The 26,278-nt window shown below is 51.0% G+C and overlaps 2 protein-coding genes across 9 annotated transcripts in view; one reads left to right on the top strand and one right to left on the bottom strand.

Moving 5' to 3' along the window:
• The window catches only part of ANKS1A (ankyrin repeat and sterile alpha motif domain containing 1A), an 83,689-nt gene extending 66,789 nt beyond the window's left edge, over nt 1-16,900 (top strand). For 6 of the 8 annotated variants that reach the window (XM_042833740.1, XM_042833743.1, XM_042833744.1 and 3 more), the window contains 10 exons: nt 4,972-5,070; nt 5,213-5,365; nt 6,014-6,121; nt 8,112-8,276; nt 8,579-8,704; nt 8,914-8,985; nt 9,374-9,460; nt 9,828-9,965; nt 10,450-10,620; nt 11,771-16,900. In XM_042833740.1, coding sequence (XP_042689674.1) covers nt 4,972-5,070; nt 5,213-5,365; nt 6,014-6,121; nt 8,112-8,276; nt 8,579-8,704; nt 8,914-8,985; nt 9,374-9,460; nt 9,828-9,965; nt 10,450-10,620; nt 11,771-11,890 — 1,239 coding nt within the window. In that variant the 3' untranslated portion in view covers nt 11,891-16,900. Of the gene's footprint in view, nt 1-4,971; nt 5,071-5,212; nt 5,366-6,013; nt 6,122-8,111; nt 8,277-8,578; nt 8,705-8,913; nt 8,986-9,373; nt 9,461-9,827; nt 9,966-10,449; nt 10,621-11,026; nt 11,126-11,770 lie in introns of all 8 variants that reach the window. The other 2 variants (XM_042833747.1, XM_042833741.1) reach the window with 2 other exon arrangements.
• Nucleotides 16,901-19,166: 2,266 nt separating this feature from the next.
• The window catches only part of TCP11 (t-complex 11), a 7,634-nt gene continuing 522 nt past the window's right edge, over nt 19,167-26,278 (bottom strand). Inside the window, 11 exon segments of the mRNA XM_042833480.1 lie at nt 19,167-19,399; nt 20,876-21,039; nt 21,484-21,668; nt 21,963-22,039; nt 22,042-22,158; nt 22,840-22,976; nt 23,323-23,391; nt 23,393-23,507; nt 23,510-23,537; nt 24,187-24,307; nt 24,908-25,040. Of these exon segments, the coding sequence (XP_042689414.1) occupies nt 19,167-19,399; nt 20,876-21,039; nt 21,484-21,668; nt 21,963-22,039; nt 22,042-22,158; nt 22,840-22,976; nt 23,323-23,391; nt 23,393-23,507; nt 23,510-23,537; nt 24,187-24,307; nt 24,908-25,040 (1,379 nt within the window).

The following is a 26,278-nucleotide window of genomic DNA, read 5'->3' on the forward strand; positions in this document are numbered from 1 at the left end:
GGGGGGGGCGGGGGGGGGGGTTTGAAAGAGTAGGGAAAATGTCAGTGGAGTGTGAGCTAAGAGGGCTGCCATGTGCTGTGAGCAGCAGGAGCTGCAGTGCTGTGCCTGGGGTGCATGGAGCTTCCCAGTGCCCTGCTGGGACTGCTGTGCTGAGGGCACTGCAGAAGCAGGGAGGAAAGCGCTGTTCCCTGCAGTGCCAGCGATCCATTGGATCCTGCAGATCGAGCCCAGATGCTGGTAGAAGCCCTTCCCTCCCCTGGGAGGCCGGGTGCTCAGCCCTGGGATGGCTCTGCAGCTGAACTTCTTCCTCAGTCCGAAGGCATCCTCGTTCACAGGAGCAGGTAGAGGGACGTCAGCCACTTCTTGTGGCTTTTTGTTGTTGTTCAAGCCTGGATTCCCACAGAGGGTGCGGAAAGCAGCTCATGCTGATTCAGTCAGACAGCATCAGAAGCAGAAATCTGTTCTCATGCACTGCCCTGGGCACCTCTGCTTTTGTGTGTGTGTTTCTTTCTTTTCATGATCGGGGAGAAGTGATCAAATTATGGCAGCGCTGGGAGAATGGGGTGTTTTTACAGCTTGGGGAGCTCCAAGCCCCGTTACGTGGCATTGTCTCCTGCTTATCACTGCCACCAGCATGCTGGAAATACATTGCATTGCTGCTTCCCAGACTGAATGAATGCCCCTCAGAGCAGAACGGGACCCTCATGCAGGGATTTCTGCCACGTCCGAGTGGAATGGCTTCATTCAGTGCAGCGGATTCTCTGGCAGCTCTGCAGTGTGTCTCAGATGCTCCCTGGGCAGCTCTGAGAGCCCCGCTTTGTCTTTGTGATGGTTTCCAGTTTACCTCTGGAAGGTGTGGATGTATTCACTCTGTGGCTGAACTCCCTGCTGGTTCCAGAAGGATTTTGGGGAGCAAAGCGGGTGAAGCAGGGCTGGCAGTTTAGAGAATGCTTAGGTGTGATTCATGAGCAGCTCCTGGCCCAATAAACATTTAAAAAGCCATTAAAGGAGCAGTTAATTTTTTTCCCTTCTCCATAAAATTGCCCAGATTTGACAACTGTGACCGATTCCCTCCATTGCTGCACTGCCAGTGTGTGCATGGGGCAGAAATGGAACAAAAATGCAGTGCACTAATCTAGGATTTTTATAGGAGCCCTTTCTGCAGTTGTTGCTTTGGGAAGCACTGGGACCTCACTGGTCTGCCTTCAGCCAACTGAGTGCTTCTCATCCCCTCGTTTCCACCGTGCTCCCTCAAACAGCAGCCACCAGTAAGGGCAGGGCAGACCCCACAGGCTGCTGGCAGACATATATTCCTGTGGCCAAGCACTGCTGTTTCCCCCTTGGCTCTGAGGTGGGGCTGTGAGGGGGCTGGATGTGGGGTCAGGGGGAGATGTAGGGCTGTGGAGCGGGGCTGGCTGACCCCAGGGCTGGAGGTGCTGGGCAGTTCTGGGCCCCTTGGCTGTGATGCTGTGCTGACGCCGTGGGGGTGCAAACCATGTGCTTGTGCAGATAGAATGCAGGACAGGCTGGTGGGTTTGCTGTTGGCGCAGCATGAGCTGCTCTCGCCCTGTCAACAGGACGTGTTTGCTCCGAGTGCAGCCCTGCACGGCTCCCGGAGCTCTGAAGGGGCTGAGCCCAGCCTGCACCTCGCAGACAGCGCAGGGAAGGAGGGCACTTGGTTTCATTCACCCCTGGGCTCCTGGGCAGCTCAGTGCCTCTGTCAGCTCCCCGGATGCCCTCACTTAGCTCGGTTTTGCTGCCCTCCCTCACCCTCACTGCCCTTTTATTTAACAGGAGAGCTCAGAGTGTGGGGTCGAGCCTTGGGACGGGCTGCGTGTTGTCCCTGTTCAGGCTGTGTCTCCAGCTCTGTCTCCCACATCCAGACTCATGTGAAACAAAAGCAGTGGCAGCAAAATCCTTGACAAGATACAAGCAAGCTGCCTTGAATTTACTGAGAAGGAAAAAAAGAAAGAGCTTTGTGTGCATTAATCTAAGAAAAATGGATGCTTTGGCTCGTCCAGCTGAAGGCACTCTGCTATGGATGTTTGCTAGTCTGGAAAAGCTGTGTTTGGGTTTTGCATCTGTTGCTTTTAATAGCAAACACGTTCTGGTCCCAATCTTCCCCACAGTTGTGTCTGGAATACGTGGGTTGGTAGCAAGGCAGCTCTCCTATGAGTTGGTTGGGATTCATTATGCTGTGCTGCTGGCTGGGGAGGACTGCATGTCCTATACGGAACTTTCTTTGCCTTGGGCCCTTCCTTAGCTGGAAAGAGAGAATGGACCGAAGCCAGGCTCTGAGTAAGAAGCAGCATCTGAAAATTGGGTAGTTAAGCGCCCGCAGAGTGCCCTGCTGGAGCAGAGATGCTGGCAGATTTCAGAGGCTCTGATTTTGGCATGCTCCTCTTTAGGGTCACCTAGCCCACACGGCGTCACGCAGCATAACCCCTCTGACTGTGTTTTTTTCCTTTAATGAGAAACCTGGAGTCTTGCAGGCTGCTTAATTACAGCGCAGGATGCGAAGCGCCGTGTCCTGGAGCAGAACCCTGCTCCAAAAGCTGCTTCCTGTAGGTGGACCAGGCGAGCAGGTGGGCACTGATGGATGGGGCCAGGCTGGATGGGGAGCCTGATTGGGGGGGCACCCAGCTCATAGCTGGGGTGGGGCTCTGGGGGCTGTAAGAGCCTTTTCAACCCAACCATCCCATTGCTCTATGATCCTTAAGGTCTCTTCCAACCCAACCGTTGTATGGTGCTGTAATCTTTGAGGTCCCTCCCAGCCCAACCATTCTGTGATAACCTGGCACCCAGACTGAGGGTGGCACAGCGCCGTGTCCCATCCCATCTCTGCCAGGTTGGAGCTGGGGGTAACAGAGAGGTCTGAGATGGGGAGGAGTGCAGGGCGAGCCCTGGCCCCGTGCTGCGCTCAGCCTGCAGCCTGCACAAGGTACAGCACTTGTCACAACCAATACAGTCTCAACTCTGTCTTCAGAAAGTTTTCTTGATTCCAATTGGCATTTCTGAGCCGGGGAGGATCCGGCTAGCAGCACAGAGGTCCTCACAGCTCCCCTCCTCCTCTGCTGCAGGCGTTTGTCCTTGGAGGACCCAGACCTGGGTTCTGAGCAGCATGACCATGGTGCTGGGGAGGTGATGTCCAACCTGGGCATGAGGACTTTTGGCTGCTGGTAAAAACCAACCCACAAGAAAAGCCACCTTGTTTTACGATCTCGTTTCTAAAATCCTCTTAACCCAGCAGTCCTCTGAGATTCGTGGCTGAAACTCAACAGCTCAGGGGGCTCCTGGTGCTGCAGGTGAGCCTTGGGAGCATGGCACTGACCCAAGCCCTGGCTGGGAGGCAGGGAGCACTGCGCAGAGGACCTCAGCTTTGTCTGCAGGGCATGTTAAATGCACACAGCCTGAGAACAAAGCTCAGCTGCTCTGCTGGCAAAGGTTAAAAGATCCCCAGCGCGTTTGCATTTAATTATCTATTTTAGTGGCAGATTATTATTTTTTTTCATTGGAGATGAAATCCGGATGGGTTTAAAGGACGCTCCTCCGAGCAGAGCTCGTGCACAATGGGCTGTAATGATGTATTCAGAGCTGCTATGCTTTGTCTATCCTTGTTAAGTACCCTGAGAATGCAGACTGGCACTGAGGGAATTTAATGTGACACATAAAAATAAGGAGCACTAGAGGAAGCCGTGATTCTGAGTGTTTAACTAGCTTGGAGCCTCGCTGCATGGCAAGCAGTTTTGCTCAGATTTGAGATGCCAGAAGTGGGAGAAGGGCCTGAACCTCACCCTGGGCACTGGAAAGGGGCATCCTGGAGAGGTCATGGGGCACGCTGGCACAGCAAGGGCGAACGGAGGCCACGCCGTGCCCACTGACTCCATGGGGCCGGTGGCTGCTGTGTGTATGCAGCACTCTGCTGCTCCCCGGCCACCCGCTGGTTTAATTTGCTACTGTCATTTGCTAAATAATTGTTTCTCTGCAGTCTGGCCTCCGAGGGCAGCACCATTGCTTCGGGCAGCTCTTAGCGCAGCGTTAATTCTATGGTTCTCCTGGCACTTATCTCAGCGGAGCAGCGGTTCTTTGGGGGCAGAGCTCTGATGCTGCACTTAAAGCAGGTGGGACTGAGCGAGGTGGACGTGCTGAGCAGCTACAGACAGTGCAGCGTGGCGAGGAATTCCAAACACTTGCTGCCCTTTGAAGAGGTGCATGTCCTGCTCAGTCCCTTTCTGGAGCCCTGGCTGCTCCGCGTGCCCTTGCAGCAGCGTAGCGCCCCACAGCTGATTTTAATGAGGTTCCTCTTATAAAACCAAAATGTGGAGCAGCAGAGCGCTGCCAGCTCAGCCCTTCTCCTGCTCCTCTCCTGGGAGGCAGTGCGGGGAGGGCCCGGCTGGGTCCCAGTGCGGTGCTGAGCTCGTTGGCTGCAGTGCTGAGAGCTGAGGGGAGCTGAGCCCAGCCCAGGTATGGCGGTGGGAGGGGGGGTGAGGTGGGCTGCAGCAGCGTGTGGTGCTTCTGGGTGGGCTGCTGCCAGAAGCGGGAAAAGGAGGAGAAATGTGACTTTCAGATGCTCACCTGGAAAGAAATCGTGTTTTCTCAGTGGCCCAGGAGGGAGGATAAGCGGAGTCCGTGCCCTTGCTAGGCTCAGTGTATGGGGCAGGGCTGGGTGTTACTCTGGCTGTTGAGGAATGGCACTGTTGGCAGCATTCAAAGCTTTGGTGGTAGGGAGGCTGCTTTAATGATGGGCTGGGACCCCCCTGGCTGGATGAGGATGCCTGCAGTGTGCTGTGCTGGGATACAGCCACGCTCTGCCGTGCCACACATTCCATTGTGCCCCGTGTTGGTCTGTGGGACTGAGCTCTGTCCATGGCCTCCTCCTCCCAGGCAGCCCTGGGGCTGCAGGGGATCTGAGGGGCAGCTGCTGCCCTGTGTGTGGGCTCTGCCCCCTTACGCACCTTCCTGTCCCCGCAGGGCTGTAATGTCATGGAGGACCAGGACCTTCGGGACATTGGAATCGGAGACCCGCAGCACCGCCGGAAGCTCCTGCAGGCAGCTCGCTCCCTGCCAAAGGTGAGCAGGGCCAGGGCACTGCCCAGGATGGCTGTGAGACAGAGGAAAAAAAGGCTGAGCACGGTGCTAATTGCAGACGCTGTATGCTTTGGGATCCCTGCCCCCTGTGGCTTTAACCCCTCTCTGCTTTCTGCTTTTGTAGCTGAAGCCCCTGGGCTGTGATGGGAACAGCCAGCCGTCCGTCCCTGCCTGGCTCGACTCCTTGGGGCTGCAGGATTACATCCAGTCCTTCCTCTCGAGCGGCTACAGCTCTATTGACACTGTGAAAAACCTCTGGGAGCTTGAAATAGTCAATGTGAGTGTTGTTTGCCTATCCCCACAGTGCCAGGGTCCTGCCTGCGTTCCCTGCAGGGAGCAGTGCTAAACACAAACAGACTGCTGGAAGGGGGATGCTTTGCTTTGTGCAGAGGGCAGAGAAGCAGCCCCTCTTGGCCCCTCATATCCAGAGATGGGCAACAGAGCTGAGGGGCCTGGAGCACAGAGGGGTCATATGGGGAGCAGCTGAGGGAGCTGGGATGGCTGAGCCTGGAGAAGAGGAGCTCAGAGGTGACTTCATGTCCTGAAGGGAGCTTGTGGTGAGGTGGGGGTTGGCCTCTGCAATGGGACAGGAGGTGATGGCCTCACATGGGGTCATTACCTGGGGGCATGGGGTCATTACCTGGGGAGGAGCAGGCTAGGTATGAGGAAACCTTTCTTCCCTGAAAGAGCCGTGCTGCACAGACTGCAGGGAATGGTGGGTCACCATCCCTGGAGGGATTCAGGAAATGTGGAGATTTTGGTTAGTAGGGACAGGTTGGGGTTGGACTTGGTGAACTAAGGGGTCTTTTCCAGCCTTAATGACCCCATGATGCCCCAGGAACTGCAGGTCCTGCCTTCTACAAACCACTGTGCAGCTCCCCTGTGCTGGCACAAGTTCTCTTTCTCAGCGTTGTCTCCCCCACAGGTGCTGAAGGTGAACCTGTTGGGCCATCGGAAGAGGATCATCGCCTCGCTGGCTGACCGGCCCTATGAGGAACCCCCAGCAAAGCCACCACGCTTCTCACAGCTGAGAGTGAGTCCATGCAGTGTCCCTGCTGCCCACAGTGTCTGTTCAGAGCATTCAGTGGTAGCTGTGTTCTGCCTCTGTTGACTCCATATCCCCCCCTTTCATTCAAAGAATGAATTCCAGGTCTGTCTGGTACACTCATCTCCTTCTGGTTGGTAGCTGACAGCCCTGGGGGACGCAGAGCCCTGCAGAGTGCGAGTACTGATGGCTTTAGGGCGGGTGTCCAGCAGGGAGTGGGGCACAGTCAGCATTACTCTGCTTCTTTTGTGCCCAGGAAATTCTGCCTAGCAAAATCAGGAAGAAAGATAAAAACCCTACCATGTCAATATTTAACTTAAAAGTCCTTTGAAAGTAGGTGTTGGGAGTAATGAGTGCAGAGAGTTTTTTTAAAAAAAAAAAAGAGAGGAAAAAAAGCTTGTTTCTTATTAGAACAAATGGCTTTGACCTGGTAGTTGGGGTCAGTGCTGGCCCTCAGGTGCTTGGTGGCCTGGGAAGAGAGTGCTGGGAGAGTTGAGGCGATCGCACATCTGGTGTGTGGAGGAGGAATGGTTCTGCAGGTCCCACGTTCGCTGCTGCTGGCGGTGATGCAGAGCTCAGGGCTTCCACTCTGAATACAGTGAAGCAGAACTCGGGCAATCTGCAGCCTGCCTGGCTCTGGCTTGGCCAGCACTGACCTCATGTGTGCTTCTTCCTCATCTCTGCTGCTTTACATCATGAGTGCCCACATCAGAAAAACCTCACAGTTGCAGGAAAAGTCCCCTCATATCCACACAGCTGCGACTCCAGAGCACTTGGGCAGAGATGCAACAAATTACAGTATTGCTGAGCTCTGGCTGAACCACACAGCAGCAAATACTCCCCTTTGCCAGGACTGATGTACTCCAGCCAAAGCAGCGGATGAATTTTGGGGCAGGGGAACCATAGGATGCCAGACACTCGGTGCTGGGGGTGGCTGAGAGGGGAGCGCTCAGAATTGCCATTCTTCCTACAAAGCTGCCACCTGGGAGCAAAAAGTGAGGATTTGTGCTGCTGCACACAGAGCCTGGGGGCCAGGAGGGGACAACCCTGCAGCTTCACCCCAGTGCTCCGACCACAAGTGTGCAGGTGGGAGGGAGGCAGCTCCTCCCAAACATCCTCTTGAGATGACAGGGCTGAAGGCAGAGCGATGGCGAGGAGAGGAGCTCTTTGTGTAGCCTCAGCTGATTGATATGCTGGCTGGGGGGGCGGGCTGGAAAAGAGAATGGGCCATTTCCAAAGCTTCCTGGTGCTGCAGCTGGTGCGTTCCAGCGCCCGGCTCTGGCTGGGGAGCGGAAGGACGTCAATGGCAAATTAAGCAAGTCCGCTGAATAGGGCTGATGCGTGCTGCAGCTGTGAGCTCCGTGTGTTGCCTGCTTGGCACATCCAGGCAGTGAGCGTTGCCTGCGGGAGGAGCCCGGCTGTCAGGCATCTGGGCTGAGCTGACACTGGGCAGCCGGGTGCTCAGCTCCAGAAGGGGCAGCTCGATGCTCCGGAGCCCGTTGTGCTGCGTGCCTGCTGCCCTCCTCAGACAGGGCAGGACAAGGCAGACACCTGCCCAAAACGGTCGTGGAGCAAAGGAGGGGCATTGAGTGGGAAATAAATGAGGTGAATGAAGGCAGTGAGCCTGAAGGCTGCAGGGCGGGAGCTGACCCTGATAGCTCAGCTTATTGCACCTTTGTTGGGTGTTGGGAGGAGCAGCCTGCAGTGCCAGGTCCTGGTGTTCCTAGGGAGAAATAATCCCAGCCAGAAACAGAGGCACAGGTTTGTGTGTGGCCACTTCTTCCCTTCCTCACACCTTGAGCAACTGCCTCATCAGCTCTGCATCCTGTGTGCGGTGCTGGAGGGTGGCAGCAGCCTCTGAGCAGGGCTGGCAGAGCCAGAGGGGCGCAGTGCACGCAGGGCTGTGGCACCGGCTAACCAGGATGGTTCTTGGTGGCACCAGCTAACCAGGGTGGTTGTTGGTGTCTGCCTGTTCCAGTGCCAGGACTTGATGTCCCAGACGTCGTCACCTCTGAGCCAGAACGACTCCTGCGCAGGCAGATCTGCTGATCTCCTGCTGCCCTCCGGGGACTCTGGGAAGAGGCAACACGAGCGTGGCAGCGAGCTGGCGACGTACTCCAAAGTTGAGCGCTACAAAGCACAGGTCAGTGGGTGCTGCTGTGCATCCTGTGGGCCCCTCTGCATGGCTCAGTGCATCACCCCCTAATTGAGGAGTCGAGGCTTCAAAAACTAGGAGCTGATGCCAGCAGGTTGCTTGTGCCTAGCTTGCCTTGAAAACGGTGACTTGCACATGCACTGCAGTGTCACTTTCACCCCTCCCAGCCCTTTAGAGGTCTGCCCACTGCAAATCTCAATTGCATCAACCCACAAAGCCCTGCTAAGATCTGTGCTGCACCCTGTCATGGACCCGCTGTAGCTTCACACCTGCGTTCCTTCCCCTTCCAGGAGGACCGTCGGGAGTCAAAGCTGACCCTGCGCCCCCCCAGCCTGGCTGCCCCCTACGCACCGGTCCAAAACTGGCAGCACCAGCCAGAGAAGCTCATCTTTGAGTCCTGCGGGTACGAGGCCAACGTAAGTGGCTTTTGGCTTCTGCAGCTGGGGAGGGGGAGGAGGCTCTGGGTGTTGCACGTGGAGGTGTCACAGTCCTCCCTGCTCCGTGGGTGACTTGTCTCTCTGCAGCCACAGCTCTTGGGTTGTGATGCTGCTTTGGGGTTGGAAGGTTTCCAGCCTGAATGAAGCCTTCAGGTTGTCAGTGCTAACACATCCTCTTTTCCAAACAGTACCTGGGCTCCATGCTGATCAAGGACCTCCGAGGTACAGAATCAACGCAGGATGCCTGTGCCAAGATGAGGGTATGGAGCCCAGGGGACAGTCACAGCTGTGGTGGGTGACATGGGGCAGGACGGGGGATGCTGGTGTAGCTGCAGTTCCCCACACCCTGCAGACAGGGCAGCGCGGGGAGCCACTATCACTGCCGAGCTGATCTCCCACCAGCACTTTTCCCTGTAGTTTGAATGTCTGTGCAGTGAGAAAACAGATGATTTCTCTGGGATAAAAGGTTTAACTTCAGGTCCCCGTCCCTTTCTGTCTGCTTCCATTAGAAGCAGGTTTTCTTTCTCCTCGTCCAGGCCCCCAAAAGCCTGATGTTATAGGGCTGAGGGTCTTTCCTGGCCACTAGCAGGGCTGGGGATGGTGAGGAAAGGAGCACTGATTCACAGCTGAGTGTTCTTGTTTCTAAAGAAATCCACAGAGCATATGAAGAAAATCCCGACCATAATACTGTCCATCACATACAAGGGAGTGAAGTTCATCGATGCTTCTAACAAGGTGAGCTTGGAAGTGCCTCAAAACCGGTGTCTGGAGGGACGTGGCCTGCAGTGCCACCTGCTTGAGGGGCTGCAGGTCATATCTAGCAGCTCCAGAAGCCATGGCTGGGTGCTGTGTAGCTGCTGGGAGCCATGGGGAGAGCACCAGGGTGACGATGGCTGTCTGAATGATGTAGGCTTGGCACGTGGGCTGCTTGTGTTGCCATTTGTTCCTACCATGGGACAGAGCTGAGACTGGTTGGGAGAAACCCCTTCTGCCAGTCTCTGTTGTGCTCCCTGTCCCCAGTACACCTTTGGAACCGCTGTTGTTTGCTGAGCGTGTTGTTGTCCCCAGAAGGGTGATGAGTACTTGTGGTTGTCTCCTACAGAATGTCATTGCTGAGCATGAGATCCGTAACATCTCCTGTGCTGCCCAGGACCCTGAGGATCTCTGCACGTTTGCCTACATCACCAAGGACCTGCAGACCAGCCACCACTACTGCCACGTCTTCAGCACCGTGGATGTGGTGAGTGGGATGGGGCTGCAGCTGAGGGTGTTGGGGCTGCATGAGAGGTCTCTCTTTGCTGTTTCTGTCCTAGAAGATTCCCTTAGGAGTCCGGCCACAAAATGCATTTACTTTGCAACTCTGTTGTCAAAGAGAATATTTGTCTGGCTTCATTACTGCCATTTCCAGTGCTGAATAAACCAGGGCAGGAGATTTTCCCTCTTGGGGAATATTCCGTGAACAAAACCCTGATACGCTTTCAATTATGAGCAGTGTAATAGGCTGATCTAACAGCCTTTTAATTCACTGCGAGTGTGACGGCGTTGCTCGCTTTTATTCCTGGACAGACTCAGCTTTGCAAAACATTTGGGCTCTTTCTCTTTACAATGCCAGACGGGTTGGAGCAGCCCATAGGTGGTCCTGGCTGCTGCGCGTGGGGGCTCTGTGCGATGCGAGGCAGCTCCCGTGCACTAACAGCTCTGTGTTCCCTGCATTCTCTCTGAAGAACCTGACTTACGAGATCATCCTCACCCTGGGGCAGGCGTTCGAGGTCGCCTACCAGCTGGCCCTCCAAGCCCAGAGAGCGAAACCTCTGGGTGCTGCAGCGGGAGAAACGATCGAAACAAAATCTTCCAAACCGGTGCCTAAACCACGAGCCGGCGTGAGGAAATCCGCAGTACGTACATGGAGCTGGGGGCTGGAGCTGGGCTTCCTCTCGGACACAACTTGCTTAAAGCTCCCCCTTCGTGGTGCAGAAGTCCCCGTGGCCTGTAGCATCAGGCACTGCTGGTGCTGCAGTGCCCGTGGCTCTGCTTACTGGCAGGCTTGCTGCATGCCTGGCTTCCCCTGTGGGGCAGGACAGGCAGAGGGGATGTAGCCTGGGTTGGGGGGTTGGATGCCCTGCTGGATCCAGCTCCGTTTCCACGTGCAAAGATCAGTGGGTAACCTGCAGTTTGCAGCTTGGTAGTGCCAGCTAAACCGAGCCTGACTTGGAGCTGCTGAGGAGCAGGGACTGCTGCATAAGCCATTGCTTTCCTTTAATGTCTCCTTTTGTCTGTGTTCTGCTTGCTCCCCCCGCTCAGGTGCCGCTCCCTCCCGACACCCGCTGTTGTTACTGTCACACCTGTACAACTCACCGCCCCTCCTACCTGCCGCTGCAGTCTGTTAGTCCTGGAGCTAAGGTCTTTACCTTCTTCCTGCCATCTTCCATCACCAACCGACCTGGGCTGCTGCCCCGGCTGCCACCACTCCCCACACCTCCCACCATGGCCCCATGTCCTCGCTGCTGCCCTCCCCCACCTCATCCCAGGGCTCAAATGAACCCCAGGGATGCACTGGTCCCAGCTGCTGCTAACGCAGAGCGGCAGCTCCCAGCTAACTGTGCTGCTCTTCCTGGTGTCGTTAACCTTCCCCTGGGATCCTGATTGAGGAGGACAGGATGAAAAAGCATTGCTTGGTCAGAGAGAGCTCACCTGCCAGGAGCCGTCTCCTCTCCTCTTATTTTTGTAGTGCCATCTCTGTAGTGCTGAATTTTTCATGCTTGTCTGTGAAATGAGGTGAAGCTGTCGCTGATGGTAATGGGGGATGCAGGCCTAGCTCAGGAAGTCATCCCAGGGTGCTGGGCTGAGAGCGACGTGCTTAGAAATGTTTGAGCTGTGAAGGACTCAAATGCCTCGGCAGTGAGAGCTGCAGCCCTGCATGCATACATGGTTTGGGGATGGGCATCAGCAGCTTCTCTGTGCTCCGAGTTCCCATTTGCTCTGCCCCAGACTTGGGCTCCCACAGGCACATGTAAGCTAATGCACTCTTCTCTCCTTCGTTTCCAGCTGGAGCCCCCTGAAATGGACCAAGATTCCCAGTCTCACGCCAGTGTCTCGTGGGTCGTGGACCCCAAACAGGACTCCAAGCGGACCCTCAGCACTAAGTATGAGACCACTATCTTCTAAAGCAAACAAACCCCGTGTCCACCTATAGTCTAACCGTGCCTTTGCGATCTGATCTGTCTGCTGTTCTAAACTCCCTCTTCCTCCAGCTGCTCGCACTGAGCCCCGCGTAGGCACTACGTCAAAGGCAGCAGCACTTAAGAGACTGTAGACTTAAACGGCTTTTGTACCTGATCACTACTGAACACTGTGAATTCTCCTTACTCGGAAACAAGGGTAACACGCTGTTAGATCCCCATCAGGTGGGAGGTGCAGAGGGGTGCAGGCTGGGGGCATCCGAGATGCGGAGCCAGGAAGCTGCCCACCATTTTCACGTCTTTCCCCTCGCTCTGGCACTGTGACTCCCTGGGGTGACATGGCACTCCCCCAGGCCTTTTTTTCTATTTCACCTTCTTATCCTCGGACTGATGGAGACCTCTTGTCTCTGCGGTGCACGCACTCCTTCCTTCTAGCTCCTCTACTTCCCAACTGAGCCACGGCTGCACACTGTTCCAGTGAAGTCACCCCTCTCCTTACTGTCACTTGAATCGACACTAACCACTGTGATGCTGTCTGCAAATAACACCTTCACTAGATTTCCTCACAGGGACCCTGCTCACAGCCTCTCTCCTCGAAGCGTGGAGCAGAACAGCTGCTCTGCTGGGGGCACAGCCTTGGGCTGGGTGCCACTGTTCCCACTGTGAGCTCGGGCCCTTCTTGGGGCCGTGAGTGTCCTGCAGGAGCTGTGTGGCTGTGTGCATTTCCGTCCCTTTTAGGGCTTACCCCCATAGTCCTTGTGTTCTTGCTCACCAGACCACTGTGAGCTCTGGGTGCGGTTCTCACTTTGCAGATTGCGAAGAGGTCAGGCACTGAAAGGCTCATGCTGCTGGCCCTGTGCTGGGAAGGAGCCATGGTTGAGCCGTGCTGTTGGGGTGCAGCAGGCAGAGCTGTGCTGTGCTCAGTGCATTTCCTGCGGTTTCACATCTTTGCCAAAGGGAGGGATGTGATTGAAATCAGTCTGCTGCTGACCCAAAGCCTATTTTTCAGTCTATAAAACATTGCACGATGAGAGCTATAGGGATCTTGAAACATCTGTTGCCTTTCATCCGTGAGAGCAAGGATTTTGGTTAGAAATGGCCATGTGTCAGCGGGCACCTTGGCCTTCCTGGCTCTTTCCCAAGTGCACATGTTTTTCTCTGGGAGAACGTCCCCATTTCTGTGTGTCTTGGTAGAAGCTGCTTTTTGCTCCAGGATATGGGCTGGAAATTGTTTGCATGGGATGCAGGGCATTCAGCACAGTCAGAGTGGAGCTGGGCAGCCCACATAGCTGCCCACACAGACTGTCGTGGGTCTGTCTCCATTTCCTTCTCTTGCATTTGCAAAGCTGAGAAATTAAGCAGAGGAGGAGGAGGATGGGGATGGTTCAGTAGCTGCCAGCACTGGAAAGCAGGGCTCCAGCCCAGTACTGCTTCTCCCCAACTTGCTGTGTCCCAACTACTGAGCCTCTCTCTGCCTCAGTTTCCTTATTTTCAGGATGGGGACACACATAGCTACCTCTCAGGGGGTGAGGCTCTCTCTGTCCCCACAGCTGCTTGAGGGCCCTTTAGTGAAAAGCATTGCAACTTCCACACAGTGGCAGCAAACCCACTGTGCTCCGCTTTGCTCTCCAGCAGAGTATGGAGCTCTCAGTCCCGGAGCAATGCTCACATCCCAGCTCCTTGTGGGCAGCGGCTGCCAAACCTTTCCCAGGGAGGGGCTGAGCAGATGGGGCAGCTGAAGGTGAGCTGTAGCTCACTGATGTGCCTCAGTGCGGGCTTTGCATCTCTGCCGCATCCCCCACAGCCCAGGTTTGGTGAGCTGGTGGTGACAGTGAGTGTGTTAGAAGGTAAGGGGACGGCACTTCTCACTCAGCTGTGTGGCACATCTGCGTGGGCATGGTGTGTGTGTGTGGACATGGTGCACTCAGGGCTCTGGTGATGCTCTGCTTGCAAAGTAGTTTTTTAGATTTCACCCCAAATCTCTCTTTGTGATCACCATCAGAAATAAACGGTCAGATCAGCAACCCTGAGTTGCTGACACCTGTTACGTGGGCATGTTTGTTCTCATTCCTCAGTTCCACTGAGGCCTTTGGGCTTCTGTTCCCCAGCCCTGTGGTGAAATCAGATGTTTCAACATCTTTATTGAGCTCTTCCTCAGGAATGGGTTTGATCTTTCAAATCCTTCGTGGCTTAATGGCATTGAGTGGCAAACTGACTTCAAAACAAGGGCCAGGCTGGTAGGAATCCAAATGAGAGGACTCGAGGGATTGCCTTAAAGCAAGGGAAGCAAAGCCCAGCCGTGTACGTGCAATTCACGTGTCAGGAAGCCCTTAACACAGAGCCAGTGGTCACACTGCCCTGCCCAGAACGCTGCAGTGTCTGCGGAGCTCCGGGGTTTGGGTTGGATGCTCAGTGCCTTTCCAAGCTGTAAGAGTGCCCTGAGGCATTTATATCCTTTGGAGAGAAGCTGAGTTCGTGATAGCAATGGTAGTTTGGATTTACCGTGCAGCTGCCCACACGTGTGCCTGCTCCTCGAGGGTCTGAGCTCTGCACTCCCCCTGCTTTCAGCTGGGATCTGTCGGTTCCTCCTGACGCCGGCTCACTGGTGCACGTGCCTTCCTGAGGGTGACCCTACCCCGGCCGGGGTGGCAGGCAGCCCTGCCTAACTGCAAAGCTTCCTCTGCGTCCATAACCTCACGGTTGTCTCATCTCCTGGCTGCACGCCTCGTCTTTCCCGGCACTTGTGTTTGTATGACTCGGAAATCATTCATTCCATTATCTTCCTTTCTGTTTGCCTCTGAAAAGCTGAGCTCCGGGCAGCTGTCTCCTACCACGGAAATGTAGTAACGGGGCAGAGACCTAAGAAGCAGTGGCCTGCCGACACGAAGACCGTCTCCATCTGGCACTGGTGTCTGCCTGTGAGGGTGTGCATGGCTGCTCAGTGAGGGCTCCCAAAGCAGAGGGGGAAAGGGATCCCAGCCACCAGCTGAGAAAAGCAGCTCTCCATTTCTAGCAAAGGAAAGTTGAGACTTCCGAGGCCGAGCGATGTCACGTTTTCTAGTCTGAGACAAACTGCTTTCAACCCGTTTCTTTCACACGTGAAATGATACAGAGCAAATCCAGTTCACAGTCTAAATGTAGCACTGCAGTGGTTTTTTGTTTTTTTGTGTGTGTGGTTTTTTTTTTTGGTGAGGGGAAAAAAAAGAAATGATTTACTGAGAATCTGCACAGTCCAGCAAGGAGTACAATAGAAAGTCTTACCGGTGGGATGGTGTGTGCATCTCTTATGGTACTTAAATCTGCTTCAATTCTGGGTGAACAGTAGAGAAACGCCAAATTCTTGGAAATAACTTCCTCCAGTGTGAGAAGCCTTGCAGGGTAAGTCTGCATCCTTTCTTTTCAAAGCCACTCCATGCTTTTATAGCCAATGGAAATCACTTAAGGAAAAGTCTGCGAAGGATCTCTCACCTCAGAGTGGCTGTGGCCAAGCGTTTACTGATGGTACAAAGCTTGCTTCCCTACGGAGAACTGTTGCATTGCAATACTTGACATTTCTATGGCAAGGACACAACTTCTTCCCATTTACGCACTGAATACCTGGAGAGGAGTCCTTTCTCCAGCCTCTTGTGCACCTGTCTTGTTTTTTAAATGCAGTTACGCCCTGACGGGTTGGGTGTTGTTTTTAATTTTTAAGCTTATTCAATTGTGATTTAGCACTTTTTTTTTAATACTAGCTCATTATTTAATAAGTGCAACGATTTTGGAAGACGAACAAAAGAGGAGTTACATTTTGGGCATTCCACTGGCACAGTCCATAGCCGAGGATACATCGTAAGTCCTATCGACCCACGGATGGCCTGGCCCCAGCAGCCCCAAACGCTGCCATCTCAGAGGTGTGCTGTCTGCTTGCTTGCTCTTTGGATCACAGCAGGATTTACCAGCAGTTTTGGCTGTAGCCGATGTGTTTTCACAGCACCGTTCCCCTGGAGGGAAGGCTGTGAGGAGAGTTGTGATTTTTAATTCTTCCAATGCAAAAACCATAGCGCAGCAGCTTGGTACAATCTCCGCAGGGCTGCAGTGGCTGGGGATGTGCTGCCCTGCTGCTTTGCCAGGACAAGATGCCCTAATGATGCCTGTTTAACTCCAGTTGCTGCTGTATGTCAGGATTCAGTCTCCCTAGCTGGTAGGACTAGGAGAGAAGTGAGCCGTAATCCCGAGGGCACAGAGCTGTACATGATGAGGAGGGGGAAGCGGAGATTATTTTTCTTTTTTACATGGATGAATTTAGAGAACCTAACATTCCTTGTTATGCGTATGTTGCAATTCATACTGGTGTAAGTGTAAATATTTGGTGTGTTGGCAACAAGTCTTTTTGGAGAGATTGCAAATTGAACCTCTGCTTGGGAGGAGGGACACCCTTCTGTTCTGACACATACATGAGCTTTGCGAAGGTTGGCTTGGAGGTGAAGTGGTGATGAAGACTCCAATCTTCAGGGGGCTGGACGTTGTGACCCTGGTGGTTCTTTCCAGTCCTGTGTGTAATTCCATGGTTGTCTTTAGTGATCCAGCAGTTCTTTAGCCAGATACTCTTTCTCACTTCATAGAAGCAGTTGTTTTGGCAGTGCATCTTCCCCTTTCATTTCAGTGGGGTTTTTTTGAGGTACTTGCATGCTGGAGACTGATCCTGGGTCACCGACTCCGAGTGCTTTGTTATCCCACCCATGACGCAGTGTTTTGGCTTTTCCTCCCCACAGGGTTTCACGGTATCTGGAGGAAAGTGCTCTGCATTTCTGGTGCTGGTTAGAATCTAAATGCACTCACTGCCTGCCTGGGACAGGCGGTGCAGCCCTGGGTTTTGTGTTTTACAGACTTCCAGTTGGACACGGCATGAGTCCAGGCTGAGAACTCAAGGTAGATCAACTGTGTTTGTCTTTTTTTTTTTTTTCAGTAGAGGAGGGGATGAGTTTTTATTTTCTAAATTGAAGCTGCTTTATCCTTTTTAATTTTGTATTTACAAAAAAAAAAAAAAAAAAAAAAAAAAAAAAAGGAGAACAAAAAAGAAGAAGCTAATTGTAGCTGTTTGAACTTGCTTTGGGATTTTTCTTTTTAGGAGAAAAAACTGATGCAGTTTTGGTGGGGTATGTGCCTGTTGCCTGTTTCCCTCCTGGGGAGAAGGCAGGGCACCGTACAGGACTTGCCTCCAATGAAATGTGAGGTACCATCACAGGGCTGCTGTGAGACACAGATCAGATGCCAAATAGTACTTCCAAACAACTGCTCTGTGTGCAGCTGATGTGGGTTTAATTGCTTTAATGCTCCTTCCACCCCACTTCAGAAGCTTCTAGCAGCAGAACTTCCTCTGGCTTTCTTCTGCTTGCATCATTTCCATGCAATCAGATCTTTATTTTAGAGCGAGCACAGAGTTTGCGACGCTGTCTTGTTGCAAAAAGTCTCCCTTTTAGGTCTCATATTGGCATTACCTACTGCATTTTAATTTAATTTAATTTTTTCTTTTTCAAAAGGAAGTACATGTGCTGCTCTTACCAAGTAGATCTAGCTCAAACACTTTTCTTACCCGTGGAAGAATAACCTGAGATTCCCTAACAGGGCAGAGACCAGTCGAGTTCAGTTTGCAATGTAGACATTTTTGCTAATTGTGATGTATGACAGTGGGACTGATTTGTAATACAAATGTTATTTAATCTGTCTGTATTTTGATACTTGAATTTCCTTTTATTTCCTGTATATACAATTGTTAATCTGTTCGAATTTGTCTGAATTTTAAACATCTTGTGGTACCAAACATAACCAATCTGTGCAACAACATAGACTGACCTCACTACAACAAGGCGAGATTGTAAATATTCCTGGGCTTCCAGCAGTCGTTTTGTTGTTTTCATAATTGTACAACTTAGAACAGACTGAATTAATAAACAAACTTAGACACACGTTTGCCCTGTCGTCACTGTGACCTGAGTGACACAGCAGCCTCTGGTCATCTCATGCCTGTGCTGAGCAGCCAAAGCAGGTAAGAGGAAGGGGTGAGGGTGGGCAGCACAGTGACTTGAATGAGGGCAGCCTGGTGCTGCACGTTGCTGTTTTGCTTTGTAAAGCTGAGGAACAAGAAAACATCAGGAGTGTCAAAGCACTGCGTGGGGATGATTTGCTGGTATTGTGGAAGCAAAGCACAGGATGCTGTTCTGTTGGGAACAGGCCTGATGTCATTCCTTGGCAGCAGAATCAGGATGTGTGCCATCCTAACGTGTGTGGCATGCTGGATGCAGAACGCTGGCTGCTCAGCAGTCGCTTTGGCTGAGGCTGCTCTTTTTGCAGCTAATCATACTGATCCCGAATACAAAATTCTTTTCAGACTAATTTATGTGTAAAAACTCATCTGTGTGTTCTTTAAAGATAGACTCACCTACAGCATGATGGTCTGCTGTCACTTTGCCCATGGGAAAGCTGATGTTGACCCCTTTTAACGTACATCTGCGAGGACTGTTCTACTGAGGGTGGCAGGACCCTGATTGAGCAATGATAAACACTGAAACCAATGCTCTGCAGCACAGCAGCCATCGATTCATGTAACAACAGAAACAGTTTGGGCAGCCATTGTATATAGTATTTACCAGCAAAGATTTTTGGCATACCAAGAAGTAGGACGTTTTCACTATATAAAATTAGAGCAAGAAATCCAGGCATTTAAATACAGGTTAAAGTTCAGGGTTTTGTGTCAAATAAAATCTGGCTGATGTGAAATACTAAATACATCGGGGGCTGCTAAATTTATACCATATGTTCCATCTAATAATTCAGTAAGTCAGGTTTTCAAGCTAACACTGAAATATATTGAGCAGTTTTAATGATCTTAAATACCATATGGCTTTATCAAATCCAAACTGCGTCCCTGGGCTGTGCCTAACATTTCAGCAGAGCAGGCTGCAGACCCACCGCAGAATTAACACCTTGAATTAGGGAAAAAAGAAAGAAAGAACCTTAAATTTCATTGCAGTTTTATCATCTCCACCTCCCATTTCTTTCCCTGCTAAATAGTGACAGTCTTGGGGGGGGACAAGAAAGCCGTTGCCTTTTGCAGTTGAGAGGTTTATTCAGATACTGACATGCTGAGAGTCACTTCCCAGTAGCTGTGCTGCCCAGATGGGTTTGTCTGATGTTTTTTTTACAAGCTGAAGCATGATTTGAGAAATTGTTGGAGAATGCGTTCCACCCTCGTCCTCCTGTGTGGTACGTAGTAAGGATGATCACATAGAACCTCTTCCTGAATCTGGTTCTGCCTCTGGGAAAAGCACTTTCTTGAGAACTGCTGAGTAGAAAGGGCCAAACAGCTGCCTGTTGTGGAAGGTCACACTTCTGAACCTGCGCCCGACTTCCTGCAGCTCTTCCTGAACGGCATCGAGACCCTTTGGGAAATCTTTCTGAGAATTTTGTCCATCGGGGGCAACAAAAAGGCTGAGGAACAGGTGAATCTGCTGCTCTGTAAGGAGCGAGTAGGAAATCAGAAATCAGCCTTTGTGCAGAACATTGGCCTCGAGACAAAGGGTTCTTGTGCAGTGAGGAGCAGAGCTGAGGGCAGGGTGCCGTGGAGCTGTACTGCTCCAGATGGGCTCGGGGCATAGTGAATTAAGGTGGTGTTCTTCCAAGAACTAAGATGAGACAGCATTCAGCATAGGAATGGGTGAAACTACTCTCCAAGCATCATGTTTGTGCGTATGATGTACATACGTGCCTTGTTTTCACTTTGTCCTGGGCAGCTGCTTTTAACAGTGGCTGTAGCTGGGATGCTGGGCTGCCAGACATGAGGTTTGATGAATTTGGCTGTGCTGAAGTGGAGCAGCTCAACAGTATAAATTTTTTTTTTTTTTGCCCACTCTGTGAGTTTTTGAACAGAACTGAAGTGTTAGGCATCTTAGGAGCATAATGGAATATAGAACTTCAGAGCCTGGGATTTATCTGGACTGCCACAGCAGCATTTTAAAATTGAAAGAATTCAGGAAGCCTCTTTGAGGAGCACAGAGCTGAGGTTAACTCCCCAGCTATCTCAGATGTTCTTGTCTTTCAAATATGTATTTGGGAAATGCTGATAGTGGACAAAGAGTGCAGACAAGACGTTGATTTTTAGACACAGCAAGGGGAAGACTGGCTCTGTAGCTTCTAATGCTGCTCCATCAGTGAGCCATTGCCATCACATACTGCCCAGCCTGTGGTACAGCGAGGTTGGCTTAGGCTATTAATTCAGCTTCCTGAATTCCTTCAAAACAAAATAGCCTGCTGGGTCTGACATGCAAGGAATAAACCAGGTAATGTGGCCTCGGGTGGGCTGAGGAGGAAAGGCGATACACTGGGCAGGAAGAGCTTCACCTTATTTTCATAGCTGAGAAAAGATAAGTCTTGCATGTGAAAATAATCTTTCCTGTAGTGAACTATCTGCCCGTGGCACTGCAATCTGATGTGGAGCTTTCAGAGTACTAATAAAAGGTCAAAATAATCAGCTCTCATCAAAATCATTTGAGTAAATATTTTGATGGGGCAGCATTATAGGGGAAGCTAGTTAGCTGAATACCATGCAGTGCACTCCCTAGGGATAGATATTACTTAAAGATCTTAGCGTGGTGCTTTACTTGAGTCAGTGATTAAGCTCTCTCTCTACATCCTAGCCTGAAGATTGCCACATCACCTGTGACAGACCTGGCACTTGGGCCTGTTTAGCTTTTAGCAAGGATGGTAGGATTTAAGAGATTTTCAAAGCAATTACTGTAAGGCAGCCAGAGTGGAATAGGAAAATCAGGGCAGTTTCTGGCTTCCTTGCTTCTGCAGTAGTTCTGCACAGTGTAGGGAATTTGCCTTGCTGTCACCTATCTTACACTTGTCCTGCACGTTCGAGGGTCAAAGGCTAAGAGTAGAAGACCTCTTTACTCTTAGTGCTGAGTCAGACATGAGCTCAGGAGCTCACTGATGGTGCGCCGGACTGCGTTGCCCTTGTCAGCAATGCTTTTTATCTGGCCTTTCAGGGATGTACATTTCTCACTGGCAAAAGCAGAGTAACCCAGCTGTGAGAGTGTTCTGCTGACTTCCTGGAGCACTTGATCACTGATGTCTTGCAAAGCTTCTTCATACCTAAATGATGCAAAAGCCCATGCACTTGAGCATATTTGTTGGGAAAGAGGTCTTGCAAGCCAGGAATTCTCTCCATGAGACTTTTTGCCCTCAGCACGGACAGGAAGCACATAAGAACCAGTGCTGAGCCACAGCTGAGGTGCCTAACACAAGTGAATTTAAGCTTCCTTTCTTTCCCTGCGCTTTGGCAAACAGGAGAAAGCCCTGCACTGCTGATTTTCCCCATTAACCATGAAGGGACAATGGCTCTAGAGAGTTAGCTCCCAGCTAAGTATGCTGCCTGGCGTTCTGGCTTCCCTCACTCCTTGCAGTGGGCCTGGCTGCTATTTGGATCTCAGGTCCTCTTCTGCTGCAAGAAGAGATTCCTGTTGCTCATCCTACAGTCAACCAGTGCCTGCATCCTCACTCTTCTCCTTCTGGAAAATAAAATATAAAATAACCCACCTGATAGAAGACAGCCCTTCCAAGAGGGCCTTTGTTACCAGTTTCAGCCTATCAATAAACCCAGGTGAGCCAAATAAGGTGTTTCCACACACGCCATTAGTCACTAGCAGGACTGCAGCTATGATGGCAAGCTGATTCACTCGTGTTTGTACTTCCTGTAGTCGAGCCTGATCCAGAAGCAAGGTCTGTGAACAGAAAGCACACCGGCCTGTGAGCACACAGACAACATCTGTGATAACAGAGCAATTCTCAAGCCATGCAGCAGAGCTGTAACAGCTCCATGAAGCTAGTGGAGGGAGGCTGATTGGCAGCAAGGACATTTAGTTTTGTGATAAATCCAACTTGTTTCACCTGGGGAACAAACCCTGTCCAATGGCATAGAAGGGACTGAGACTGTGGACAGATCTTTCTGTAGAAGCAGAACCTGTACAGTTGTTTTTGTGTATCTTTGCATCTTTTCCCTAGAAATATCCCAGTGCTTGTCCTTCCTCAGGGTATTCGCTGTGTCTGGGCTCCCAGCAGAGCAGATCCATGTAGCCTCAATTTAGCACACTGCTCCCTGGAAGCGTGCATCAGAAGAGCTGCTGGCTGCAGGGCAGGACTGAGGCTGCAAAGAGGATGCAGACACTGCTGCTGCTGCTCTGCGCAGCCACTCTGTTGTGTTATCCAGGCTATCTGCAATGTGTTTTAAAACACAAAGAAACAAAAAAGGGTGTTTGCAAGAGCAGGTGGCTCAGTAAGTCAGTAAAACTAAGTCAGTAAAACTGGCTACGTGATGTTCCATGCTGAAGGGGATGTGCATCTTGGATGGTGGGGAGGACTTACCCCACCTCTGCCATGCAGTATTTAGGCACAAGGCACAAGGCTAGGCTCCTGAGACTGGGACCTGAAGAGCTTTATATTGCATAGAGGATTTCAGTCCTCAAAAAGCACCTTTAATTAAATCTCACAAGGGAGTGAGGCAGCCAGAGAGAAATATTCTATGGCCTAAAAAGAAGAGGGGTCTACATCAAATACTGGCTTTCCTCTTCAGATACACGTGCAAATGTTTTGATGATTCCTCCGTGGACCTCAAAACACTCCAAAATTCAGAGCTCTTACAATTCCTCATGAGGTAGCTATTAGGCCTAATGCATGCAGAAACTGAAACACACTAAGTAACTTCTTTTCTGCAAAGCATAGTAGTGAAGAGACTGAGAAAGGGACCCCAGAGTCCTTCTGCTTTTAGAGGTATTTCTCTCAAGTTATTGAGCATGTGATGAAAGCATCAGCTTTAGAATACTCAAGTTCCTTCTTAGTGCTTTAATAACTGCTGCAGAAGTAACAGTGCTTCTCTCCTCTTCCCCACTGACTTACTAGGAAGCTTATCTAAGATTTTCTGGAATTTCTCCTGTTCATACTGGATGTAGCATTCCTGTAAGTATGGACGGAGGCTCTGGATGGTAAAATTCAGCATATCCATTTTCATCAGGTCCAGCACCCGGAAGATCTCCCTGAGATGAGGCACAATGATTGGAAAGCTTAATACGGTATTAAAAGCTATAGTTGGAGGTCATTTTGGAATACTGAGAAAGAGGAATTCAGATCCTCTGACTTCATTCCATTTTCTGACAAAAGGCTGCTCAGTCTAATCGGGGTGTCTGGTCCCTAAAAATTACTAGAAAAATTAGATTTACTTCATTGGAGACTCTTCTATGGTCTGGGAACAGCTGGGTAACACAAATATATCTACATATGGAGGGGAAAAAAAGATACAAGTGCAGGGCAGTTTTCTCTAAACCCCGTGTTTTACTGTTGATGCTTTTGCTGGTCTGCAAGACGGAGTAAAGCAACACCCACCTGAGAAGCTCAGCTGGGTCTGTGAGGCTTTGCAGTCCTTGCACTTCCTCAGCTCGAAAAGGCGCACAGCACTGCCATCGTGCCAAGGATGCTGGTGGTGAGAGCGCGGATGTCCAGAGCCCCGTGCTCAGCCTCCTGCCTAATCAGCTGCAGGTCCAGGACCCCTTCAGTTTGGCTTTGCAGCTGTTCTGAGGCAGCAGCAGTAATAACAGAGCCTGCCCAAAGAAGCAGCACTCTGGCCTGTTTTCTGGTTCTCCCACAGAACTGCATCGCGCAACAGAAATCAAGGCTGGCCTTGAATTGGGTGAGACTCAGCGCACAAATTCTGGGCCACACCGTTGCTTTAAGGGCATGCTTGTCTTTAATGACTCATTTCAGAATGTCTGGCCACTGTTGCACATATTGCAAAATCTCCTTTACCTCACACAAGAAAAATAGGGAGTTATCTGCCTGGGAAAGCAAACCATACGCGATTCCATGCCACACTAAGACAATTTTCTTTTAGTTCTAAGCAGTGTTCTTAAAAATTACAATGTACACCTGCATAGGAGGTACTGTTTGTCACCCACCTAAAGGGTTGCATTTGTACAGACAATGGCACTGGTGGGGTTCTTGTTATTACTAAAACCAACAGTTAAATGGGCTTTTTGTCATTTTGGTAGAGTGTTTTACAGACCTGGGACCAGAGAACGAGTTTCCTTCCCAGTCAGGTTTTAGAAGGTGCAGCTATTTAAGTTCTGTTTCCCTGTAAACCAAATGGAGCTTATTTTCTCTTCCCTCTTACGCTGTTCACATGGGAATATTTGGACGCAAGGGAAGACTAATTCTAAGGTACCTGTCCTCCCCATGTCAGGACCAGCTGACCTCTTTTATTTCCTGCAGCAGTTGGATTGCCTGAGTGTAGTCTGGAGGACTAGCAGAGATCAGTTTTTTCAGGCGGTCCCACAAGGCTTTGTGCAGTGTCTCCTTCACTCTATTTTCCAGGCTAAGAAAGAAGAGAGGGAGGTTTCTATTAACATCAGATAAACACAGCCTCTCAGTTGGTCTTTGGACTTTTAGTTTTTCATAGAAATCTCTCTCAACCTACATTTCCCATTCTTCTAAAATGGAGCTCCTTATTCTCACCTCTGTTCATAACTGCACTTAGCCCCTCTTCATAGTGGGTTAGAAAGAACTGTGAATTTTCCACAGAAACTCTTTCAGTCCTCAGAAAAGATCAACAGAGCATTTTTCTAACCAGTGCTCACCTTTCCAGGAAAGAAAAAACATCGGCGACTTAAACAGATCCTTAATTGATGTGCAGACACTTGAGAGGTGTCCACAGAACGTTTTGCCTTGTGCCAAAGTCAGAGCTGAAGCCTCCATTTCTTTCATTGTGAGTCACATCTGATACTCATCGTATTTAAGAACTTCTTAGTAAATAATGAAGTGATGAATAAATCAAGTCTTTGTTTTGTTCCAGGAACTATCTTCTTGTTTCTATACTCAGGCCAAACCCACCTCCTTTCCATGTTCTCACATGTTTTCTGTGACATGATAAAAAGAAGCCAAGTCTGAATATGTGTATTTATTGATATATACACACCTGTGTGGGGGGAAGTTGACCATGTGCACTTCCAAGTCAGCATTCAGTACAATTTCATGTACAGTGCTGAGTCTGAAGACTTCATCACTCAATTCTTGCAGCTCATTTGTGGAGAGAATTTGTGGAGAGCTGGCTGCAGAAAAGCAGAATAAGAATGAATGAGATGAACTTTAATGTCCCTCGCGATTCAAACCAATCTATGGTGCTACGTGTGGTGAGCACAGCAAGAAGAGATCATGAGCTAGCAGTGTGCCCTTGTGGCCATGAAGACCAATGGTATCCCGGGCTGCATTAGGAAGAGTGTTGCCAGCAGAGTGAGGGTTATCCTCCCCAACTCAGCCCTGGCGAGGGCATATTTGGAGCACTGCACCCAGTGTTCAAGGCAAGTTCAAGCCAAACAGGGAACAGCTGGAGAGAGCCCAGTAGAGGGCCATGAAGATGAATGGGGCCTGAAGCATCTCCCTGATGAGGAAAGGCTGAGAGCACTGTGGCTGTTCAGCCTGAGGAAGGGAAGGCTAAGGGATCTGATCAACATGTACAAATGTGACCTCATTGGAGCCTTCCAGGACCTAAAGGGAGCCTACAAACAGGAGGGGAGTCAACTCTTTACAAGGACAAGGGGAAATGGTTTTAAGTTGAGGGAGGGAAGATTTAGGTTGGATGTCAGGGGAAGTTCTTTAATATGAGTGGTGAGGTGCTGGAACAGCTGCACAGAGGCTGTGGATGCTCCCGTTCCTGGAGGTGTTCAAGGCCAGGTTGGATGGGGCCCTGGGCAGCTTGGGCTGGTATGAAATGGGGAGGTTGGTGGCCCTGCATGCAGCAGGGGGTGGAGCTTCATGATCCTTGAGGTCCCTCCCAACCCGGGCCATTCTGTGATTCTATGAAATATCTTGGAGGTGGGTATGAACAGGACGGGGGGCTGGGCTGTTTGTTGAGGTGCCCAGCAACAGGACCAGGGGCACCAGGCTCATAACAGAACCCAGGAAACTCCACCTGTACATGAGAATCATAGAACAGCTCAGGTTGGAAGGGACCTTTGTATCAGAAATTGTCTGGTGAGCAGGACTATGGTCCTGTACTCAGCACTGGTGTTCAGTTTTGGGCACCTCAGGACAAAAGAGACATTGGAGCTGGTCTGAGGGGCAACAAGGCTTGTGAAGGGCTTGGAGAATATGGCCTATGAGGAGCACCTGAAGGAACTGGGGCTGTTTGGTCTGGGGAAGGGAAGGCTGAGGGGAGACATTATTGCTCTCTTCCAATACCAGGTGATTGCAGCAGAGCAGGATTGGTCTCTTCTCACTGGTGACAGGATGAGAAATGGCCTCAGGTTGCACCAAGATAAGTTTAGTTTCGATATCAGGAAAAAAAAAA

The sequence above is a fragment of the Centrocercus urophasianus genome, unplaced genomic scaffold (genome assembly GCF_019232065.1).
Source record: "Centrocercus urophasianus isolate 14NV4802_14NV808 unplaced genomic scaffold, USGS_Curo_1.0 seq_42, whole genome shotgun sequence".
Taxonomy (NCBI): Eukaryota; Metazoa; Chordata; class Aves; order Galliformes; family Phasianidae; genus Centrocercus; species Centrocercus urophasianus.